Source organism: Babylonia areolata, chromosome 13 (assembly GCF_041734735.1).
Source record: "Babylonia areolata isolate BAREFJ2019XMU chromosome 13, ASM4173473v1, whole genome shotgun sequence".
Classification (NCBI taxonomy): Eukaryota; Metazoa; Mollusca; class Gastropoda; order Neogastropoda; family Buccinidae; genus Babylonia; species Babylonia areolata.
This window is the reverse complement of record NC_134888.1, coordinates 39742830-39752829: the sequence shown is the minus strand read 5'-3', so window position 1 is coordinate 39752829 and position 10000 is coordinate 39742830. Positions and strand designations below refer to the sequence as shown.

General features: G+C 44.6%; 1 protein-coding gene across 1 annotated transcript in view; it reads left to right on the top strand.

Annotated features, from left to right (window-relative positions):
* Positions 1–5291: 5291 nt before the first annotated feature.
* The window catches only part of LOC143288940 (uncharacterized), a 13421-nt gene continuing 8712 nt past the window's right edge, over positions 5292–10000 (top strand). Inside the window, exons 1-3 of the mRNA XM_076597623.1 lie at positions 5292–5414; positions 7261–7441; positions 9798–9901. Of these exons, the coding sequence (XP_076453738.1) occupies positions 5351–5414; positions 7261–7441; positions 9798–9901 (349 nt within the window). The 5' untranslated portion in view covers positions 5292–5350. The remainder of the gene's footprint in view (positions 5415–7260; positions 7442–9797; positions 9902–10000) is intronic.

The following is a 10000-nucleotide window of genomic DNA, read 5'->3' as shown; positions in this document are numbered from 1 at the left end:
CACACAAGCAAACGCGCGCGCGCACACATACACATACACACACACATACATACATACACGCACACATACACGCACGCACACACATACACGCACGCACGCACATATACACATGCACACACACAAACACACACACGCACGCACGCACGCACGCACACACACACACACACACACACACACACACACACACTCGTGCGTGCAAACAAACACTCACTCACTCACTCAAACACACACACACACACACACACACACACACACACACACACACACACCACACACACATACACACACATACACACACACACGCACGCACGTACGCACGCACGCACACACACACACTCACACACACACATACACACACACATACACACACACGCACGTACACACGCACGCACGCACACACACACACACACACACACACACACAAACACACACACACAAGGGGTGGGGGGGACATACACGCACGCACGCACACATACACATGCACACAAAAACACACACGCACGCACACACGTACACACACGCACGCACGCACGCACATACACACACACACTCACACACACACATACACACACACATACACACACACGCACGTACACACGCACGCACGCACACACACACACACACACACACACACACACACACACACAAGGGGTGGGGGGGAGGGGCTGGAGTGTTAGTGCCTTGATTCCTGTGTAGTATACACACACGCAGAAGATCAAACACGCGCATTAAAGATCCCCGTTACGCGTTTCAATGTTCAGTAGGGTATGAAAAAAAAAACACCACTAATATACCCAGCATGCACATCACCGAAACCCGAGTATGGCTGCCTACATGGCTACCAGGTAAAAAAAAAAAAAAAAAAAAGCGGCCATGCTTATTAAAAAAAAAAAAAAAAAAAAAAGCCCACCCGTGTGTAACAGTTGCAGCCCACGAAGGCATGAAGGAGAAATCAGTCATATAATCCTTGCCCCCAGTTGATAACCCGTGCCAAAACTCTTGTCACATCTGCAGCCAAACATATGACCAGGTATTGTACATATTGCTCCCTATTTGTTAATCTCCTACTTACCCTGCGAGATCGCCGTCAAACACTCAGAAACAGAAACAGACCCAACGAGCTGATCTCGCTTTGTTTGGTTTTTTCTTTCTTTCTTTCTTTCTTTCTTTGCTTTTTTTATTTTTTTTTTTTTTTTACGATCGTTAAAACACAAGCTTTGTTGGAGAATCCGTTCAGATTAGCAGCGCTCGCTGGAACAGGAGAGAGTCACCATGCGTGACATACGTACACTGAACACTAAGCGTGATCCTGTTAGTTCAAAAATCCATATGCCCCTCCTTAAATCTGAGATTAATTAAGCGTTTGGGGATTTCGCGGCAGGCATCTGAGCTAAGTCTTGCGTGATTGGTGTAGGCTGTATGTTCAAGCCAATGTGGAAAGGTGTGTGGTTTTTGACAGCGCTACGGAACTAACGTGTTGTCTTTGCGAGTTGGGTTTATGATCGGGGGGACATTCGCTGTGAACAAATCAGTCATCGAATAGTCTGGCATTGGGAAACAAAAGGAAAAAGGTTTGGATTTACTAAAGGCGTGTGTCTGCCCTTCTGTGTGTCTGTTTACACACACGTGTTGTTGTGTGGTGACGGGGGAGAGAGGGGGGTTGGGGAGGGGGGGGGGGGTCTCAGTCTCTGTCAAAATTGCATTTCGCTGAACATTAACAAATGAAATCGAAAGCACTACTACTACTACTACTACTACTGCTGCTGCTGCTATTTCTACTGCCACTGCTACTACTACTACTACTATTACTGCTGCTGCTATTTCTACTACTACTAATACTAATACCAATACTATTACTGCTGCTGCTGTTTCTACCGCTAAGGCCAGTACTGCTACGACTGCTACAGTGGATACTTCTTCTGCTGTCGCGTATGCTACCACCATTACTGCTACTTCTACCACTACTACTGCTACTACTGTTATGATAATAATAATAATAATAATAATAATAATAATAATAATAATAATGTACATTTATATAGCGCCCTTTCTCTCTAAGAGCTCTGGGCGCTTTACATGAAAGAAAAATATTACTGCAAGTTACATAAAACATTCATGACCACTCTTTCTCAAAAAACTCTCCCCCCCTCCCTCCCCCCCTCCCCCGCCACTCACACTCTCCCTTTCCCACTCTACATACATCCAAAGTGAGCTGACATGGGTGGTCTTGGAGAACAATGGAGCTGAGAGTGCTTATAGGTAAGTTTTAAAAAGACGAGTTTTTAGTGATGAGCGAAAAGCAGAAATAGAATCGTATGCACGGATATGATGAGGAAGGTTGTTCCAGATGTGAGGAGCAGCAAAGAAGAAAGAACGTTCACCATAGGTTCTTGTATTTGACACGAGGAAGTTTCAAAATGTAACAGTCAGAGGAAGAGCGGAGATTTCTTGCGGGTGTGTAAACAGCACTGATAAGGTCAGAAAGACATGTAGGTCCTGTTATTAGCATTAATACTGCTGCTATCGCTACTTCTCCCGCTGCTCGTTTTGCTGCTGCTGCTACAACTTGTACCGTGTTTGTTGTTGTTGTTGTTGTTTGGGGTGTTGTTGTTTTTGTTAGTGGTTTGTTGTGCTGATGATGATTTCTGTGTGTGTTTATATAGTGTGTGGGTGGGCGGTGGGAGTGCGGATGCAGAGATTGTCTCGCTGTCTCTGTCGTTGTTTTAAGGAATTCAGAAAGAAAGAAAAATTAAAACATAAGTGTACTTGTGTTATATGAGGGAACATGTGTTTGGTGCAGGGTGGGTCCGTGCACGAGCACGTTGTGAATGTATGTGTGTGTGTGTGTGTGTGTGTGTGTGTGTGTGTGTGTGTGTGTGTGTGTGTGTGTGTGAAATGCAGCTCCGTGTTTCATTTTCATGCTATTCTTGCATGTGTATGTAAATATTTCCCCCTTTTCAGATGTACTTTCTTCCTTTTTGACTCACTTGTGTAAACAAAGTGAGTTTATGTTTTAACCCGGTGTTCGGTTGTCTGTGTGTGTGTGTGTGTGTGTGTGTGTGTGTGTGTGTCTGTGTGTCTGTGTGTCTGTGTGTGTGTCTGTGTCTGTGTGTCTGTGTGTCCGTGGTAAACTTTAACATTGACATTTTCTCTGCAACTACTTTGTCAGTTGACACCAAATTTGGCATAAAAATAGGAAAAATCCAGTTCTTTCCAGTCATCTTGTTTAAAACAATATTGCGCTTCTGGGATTGGCACAAAAAAATAAAGAATGAAGCCTAATTATATGCAAACTGCATTTACTGTTATATTTATATTTTTTGTAATCCCTAAACTTGGCACTTTGATCTGATATTCTGACCCAACAGCTAGAGCAGTCATTATTATCATTTTTTGTTCAAACAGGAACTTCTTTTGCTAAGCATGGAATTTTTATTTATTTTGCAAACGTTTTGGTGCAGATAGTAAAAAAGGGAAATTACTCTGTAATGCTAGTGGAGTTAATTTGCTTTAAACTGATCTTTCTCATCTTAAACATTACATTTTGAAACAAGAGAGGCAAGGCCTTCAAGACTCACTAGTGATGCACTTTTTTTTTAAATCCAAGCTTTTTATGTATTGAGTATAATTTCAAAATGTAATGTTTAAGATGAGAAAGATCAGTTTAAAGCAAACTAAGTTCCCCAGCAGAGTATTTTCCCTTGTTCTGCTATCTACACCAAAGCGTTTGCAATAAATAAAACTTCCATGCTTAGCAAAAGAAGTTCCTGTTTGAACAAAAAATGATAATAATGACAGATCCTTTGTTGGGTCGAATATCAGATCAAAGTGCCAAGTTTAAAGAATACAAAAAATATAAATATAACAGTAAATGCATTATACTCAATACATAAAAACATGGATTTTTTTTTTAAGTGTATCACAAGTGAGTCTTGAAGTCCTGTTTGTTTGTTTTTAGATGACCGGGGGTAAAAAAAAAAAATATATATATATATATAAAACAGATGTTACTCAGTTTACCATATTATTGAAATTTATATTTTAACCCTCCCTCCTCCCCCCTCGCCCCCACAATGACACACATAAAGAAAAAGAATATACATTGACACTGACAGATTTATGGATATTGACGTGGATCAACATAATCAAGCTGTATGTCATGATACATATACAAACACATGTTGGATTTATCAATTAAAGGGGACGGGGATACAGAAAGATATAAAAAGAAAGAAAAAGACTTGTGCAAGAAACAAAAGAGCAGACATTGAAAGCAGTAAACGAGACAAAAAAAAGGTAAAACGAAAACAGTTCTAGAAAATTAGGGTAACGATAGGGGAGGATTACCATGTGTTCTGTAGTGAAATTATGAGCCTGAACACAAAAAAGGTATGACAGGAGACTAGAACCAGACTAGAGCCTGTATGCATATATATCTCTCTATCTCGCGCGCGCGGAGTCGAAAGCTAAATGACTTTTCCTTGAGCCAATATGCATTCCGCGTGTGGCGTCTAAAATTAACAACAATACTTACGTGCTCAGCGCAGACCGATGTACGCAACAGAAAATAAACGTGTGCGAGAGAAAACAGAGTCCGCATTTCAACCAAATAAATATGCATCTCGCGCTTCGTACTTTCTGGCCTCGCTTTTGGTATGTTAAATGTGATGCACGGTTTTATCGGGCACACTACAATGAAATTCTTTTGCAATTTGCATTTTTTCTTTGGGATTTCTTTCTTTTGCTAGACTATTATTCTTTTCTACATTAATACAATAGTCAAAAACAGAATCGTAACCCCACCCCCATCCCCTCATCATCTCTCTCTCTCTCTCTCTCTCTCTCTCTCTCTCTCTCTCTCTCTCTTCACAGCTTTGAAGAGGTGTGAGAATGCAAAAGAAATGTTCGATACATACATGTGTGTGTGTGTGTGTGTGTGTGTGTGTGTGTGTGTGTGTGCGTTTATGTGTGATTGTGTGTGTGATCGCATGCATGTGTCATCGCGTGCATGCGTGCACTCATGCGAGCGCGTGAGAGAGAGAGAGAAAGAGAGAGAGAGTGAGAGAGTGAGAGAGAGTGTGTGGGAGAGAGAGAGAGAGTGAGAGAGAGAAAGCGAAAGAGCAAGCCTTTTCGAAGTCGGGCGAGCCAGCTTTTTAGGTATGGCATGATCCTTCTTATAAAGCTTTTTTTTTTCTTCTTCTTTCTTTCTTTCCTTCTTTCTTTCTTTCACCTTACAGCATAAGCATATGACGTTGCGGATGGACAGAAGATTACTGCGGTCAGTCAGTGGTGGACAGACAGGTTGTAAGGAAAGCGCACTGTGTTGACTTAGAAGACGTTACTTTTCACGATGGTTTCGACGGAGAAAGTTGTGAATTCCGTGTTGGTGGTTTTGGTGGCGTCTTTGTCTGCTGGTATGTACGTATTTCTCTGTCTGTCTGTCTGTCTGTCTGTCTGTGTGTCAGTCTGTGTGTGTGTTACTCTGTGTCTCTGTGTGTCTGTGTCTCTGTTTTTATTTGTCTGTCTGTCTGCCTGTCTGTCTGTCAGTCTGTCAGTCTGTGTGTGTGTGTTTCTCTGTGTCTCTGTGTCTGTGTGTCTCTGTTTTTATTTGTTTGTCTGTCTGTCTGTCTGTCTGTCTGTCTGTCTGTGTGCTTTTTGTGTCTCTGTTTCTGTCTCTCTGTCTGTGTCTCTGTGTCTCCCTGACCCTCTGTCTCTGTCTCTCATGGTCTCTTTATCTCTGTGTGTCTGTCTATCTGTCTGTCTGTCTGTCTGTCTCTCTCTCTCTCTCTCTCTCTCTCTCTCTCTCTCTCTCTCTCTCTCTGTCTGTCTCTCTGTCTTCTGTTTCTCATTGGTTTATTGTCGTCTCACTACAAGGTGATTTAGATTTCATTCTTTACAGCTCATGATGCTATGGATGTGTGTGTATGTATGTTTGGTTGGTTCATTCGTTGTTTGTTTAGTTGTTTGTTTGCGATGTGGTGTGTGTGTGTGTGTGTGTGTGTGTGTGTGTGTGTGTGTGTGTGTGTGTGTGTGTGTGTGTGTGTGTGTGTGTGTGTGTGTGTGTGTGTGAGCGCGCGCGCGTGTGTGTGTGTGTGTGTGGATGTGTGTGTGTGTGTGTGTTTGCGTGCGTGCGTGTGTGCATGTGTTCTTTAATTTGATGTCTTTCCACTTAAAGTGATACTAGATGTGTATGTGTGAGAGACTGAATATGTGAGCGTGTGAGTGTGGGTATATTTATATAGTGTCAAGAAGAACAGGCGCAAGGATCACACCGAACCACCGACACGTTAACGGGGAGTAACTGTATTACAAACCACTAACATATCTGTCACCACTTATCTCCCATATCCGCTGTCCCCGGAACTGTTCATGTGCACATAAATGGGGGTTTTCGTTTGTTTGTTGTTGTTGTTGTTGTTGTCGTTTTGTTGTTGTAGTTGGGTTGTTTTTTTCACTGAATGTATAGAACCATCAGAAAATTGTTTTGAGCTTCATTCTCTGCACACATTTAGCGTCATTTTTGTTCATAGATTTGAAATTAAAAGAAAGGCAAATGGACACACAAAAAATGGAAGTAGAGTGGGGTGGAAGAAAGAAAGAAAGAGAGAGAGAAGGGATGGAAGAGCATCAGTCTACGAAGAGAGAAAGAAACAACGTAATGTAAAGTGACAACATAAGCGTTTACGTCATCTGAGTTTATCCAGTATAAAGAGTCATTTGTATTAGAAATCAATAGCATTTCGTTTTAAAGTAAGCCAAGACTTTCTTTTTAACGAGTACCCTTTCCTAAACGTTAGCTGCGTTAAGGGCAAAGGGGAAGTTTAGCACGGTGGGTTTGTTCCGACGGCTGATGTTTCCTATTTAAACAGCAGAAAAATGTTATCGGAACGTGCCAGAACAAAAGAAAAAAAAGAAGTTTCAGTTTCTCAAAGAGGCGTCACTGCGTTCGGACAAATCCATATACACTACACCACATCTGTTAGGCAGAAGCCTGACCAGCAGCGTCCTGTCCTGTCTTGTCTCGTGTTGTCTTGTCTTGTCTTTTCTTGCCATGTCCTGTCTTCTCTTGTATTGTCTCGTCTGTTATTGTCTTGTCTGATCTTGTTTTGCCTTGCCTTGTCTTGCCTTGCCAGTGTCTTGTCTTGGCTGATGTCTCTGCTTTCTCCCCCCCCCCCCCACCTCCTGCCCCCTCCCCTCCCCTCCCACCCACCCCCCACACCCCCACATCCCCCCATACCCCCCACACCCCGACACCCCCAGCGGAGTGTGCCTGCACCTTCCCCAGCAACATCCAGGGCCAGTGGGACGTGATGGACGCCACGCGCACCACGGTGGACTTCTCCGTCACCATCACCTCCACCTCCTTCCAGGGCGTCACCTTCTGGAACAAGACCCTCGACTACGAGTGCTACATCCAGCAGGGCAACTACTACGTCTTTCAGTCAGTGGTGTGGTGACTTGGTGACTTGGTGACTTGGTGACTTGGCGCTGCTGACGTTGATTGATAGTAGTGGTGGTAGTGATGATGATGATGGTGGTGGTGGTGGTGGTGGTGGTGGTAGTGATGATGGTGACGGTGGTGGTGGTGGTGGTGGTAGTGATGATGATGATGGTGGTGGTGGTGGTGGTAGTGGTGATGATGATGATGGTGGTGGTGGTGGTGGTGGTGGTGGTAGTGATGATGGTGACGGTGGTGGTGGTGGTGGTGGTGGTGGTGGTGGTAGTGATGATGATGATGGTGGTGGTGGTGGTGGTGGTAGTGATGATGATGATGGTGGTGGTGGTGGTGGTGGTGGTAGTGATGATGGTGACGGTGGTGGTGGTGGTGGTGGCAGTGATGATGATGATGGTGGTGGTGGTGGTGGTGGTGGTGGTGGTAGTGATGATGGTGAAGGTGGTGGTGGTGGTGGTAGTGATGATGATGATGGTGGTGGTGGTGGTGGTAGTGATGATGGTGAAGGTGGTGGTGGTGGTGGTAGTGATGATGGTGGTGGTGGTGGTGGTGGTGGTGGTAGTGATGATGGTGAAGGTGGTGGTGGTGGTGGTAGTGGTGATGATGATGATGGTGGTGGTGGTGGTGGTGGTAGTGATGATGATGATGGTGGTGGTGGTGGTGGTAGCGATGATGATGGTGGTGGTTTTGGTGGTGGGGGAGGCTGTTCGTGGTGGGGGGAGAGTGTTGGTGGTGGTTGGGGGTGGGGGTGATGGTGGTGGTAATTGTGGTGGTTGTGGTGGTGGTAGTGGTTATGGTGGTGGTGGTTTGGGGGTGGGGGGTGATGACGATTGTAGTGGTGATAGTGGTAGTAGTGGAGATGATGGTGATGGCAGTGGTGGAGGTGGTGGTAGTCGAGATGATGATGATGGTGGTGGTGGAGGTGGTGGTAGTCGAGATGATGATGATGGTGGTGGTGATGGTGGTGGTGGTGGGTAGTGGTGATGATGATGGTGGTGGTGGTGGTGGTGGTGGTAGTGATGATGATGATGGTGGTGGTGGTGGTGGTGGTGGTGGTGGTAGTGGTGATGATGATGGTGGTGGTGGTGGTGGTGGTGGTAGTGATGATGATGATGGTGGTGGTGGTGGTGGTGGTGGTAGCGATGATGATGGTGGTGGTTTTGGTGGTGGGGGAGGCTGTTCGTGGTGGGAGGAGAGTGTTGGTGGTGGTTGGGGGTGGGGGTGATGGTGGTGGTAATTGTGGTTTTGGTGGTGGTTGTGGTGGTGGTAGTGGTTATGGTGGTGGTGGTTTGGGGGTGGGGGGTGATGACGATTGTAGTGGTGATAGTGGTAGTAGTGGAGATGATGGTGATGGCAGTGGTGGAGGTGGTGGTAGTCGAGATGATGATGATGGTGGTGGTGGAGGTGGTAGTGGTGATGATGGTGATGGTAGTGGTAGTGGTGGTGGTGGTAGTGGTGATGATGGTGATGGTAGTGGTAGTGGTGGTGGTGGTGGTGGTGGTGGTGGTGATGACGGTGATGGTGGTGGTGGTGATGATGATGATGATGGCAGTGGTGGTGGTGGTAGTGGAGATGATGGTAGTGGTGGTGTCAGTTCAGTTCAGTTCAGTTCAGTTCATTTACTCAAGGAGGCGTCACTGCGTTCGGACAAATCCATATACGCTACACCACATCCGCAAACAGATGCCTGACCAGCAGCATTAACTCAAACGTGCTTAGTCACGCCTTGATGTAAAAGAAAGAAAAAAAAGGATAGAAAGGACAAAGTAGAAACAAAAGCAAAGCAGTTCAGTCTGAAAGACATCAGATCCACAGTTTCACTGTCACTGTCACTGTCACTGTCACTGTCACTATCACTGTCACTGTCACTGGCGTCGGTCTAATATCATTTGTTTCAGGAAAGCACTTCCATCTGTTTGTGAAAATCCAAATATTCTCTCTCTCTCTCTCTCTCTCTCTTCGTTTATACACAGCTTTGAAGAGGCGTGAGAATGCAAAAGAAACGTTCGATGTTAAAGAGTAAGGCAGTGACGAGTGTTTTTGTTTTGTTTTGTTTTTGTTGGGTTTGTTTTTTTTTTGGGGGGGGGGGGTCTTTTTTTTCTTTTTTCTTTTGGAGTCTCCATATTTACTTGATCACGCAATACTTACGTTGTTCGTATGTTGTTTGTATGTAAACAATATTCACAACACAATATAAGGTATAAAATCTTGTTTACTTTTGTTTAACCCCTTCAAATGGGGCGATGGCCTTACAATGAATAAATCATTCGTTCGTTCTCTCTATTCGTTTGTCTTATTACCGGATCTGTTCCAAATAAGAACACGGTATTACGTGTTTTTTCAGGTCGGAACTTACGTCACTGTTTAACATGTATGACGTCAACATCTTCTTCTGCTGGTACATGCAGTCTTACCCCTCCAGCACCTACCGTATATACGAACTGACAGGTAACACACACACACACATGCGCGCGTGTGCGATTTGATCTTGCAATCATGTTAGTTGTGTTTAGTGTGTTTGCATTTTGTGTGTATGTGTGTGTGTGT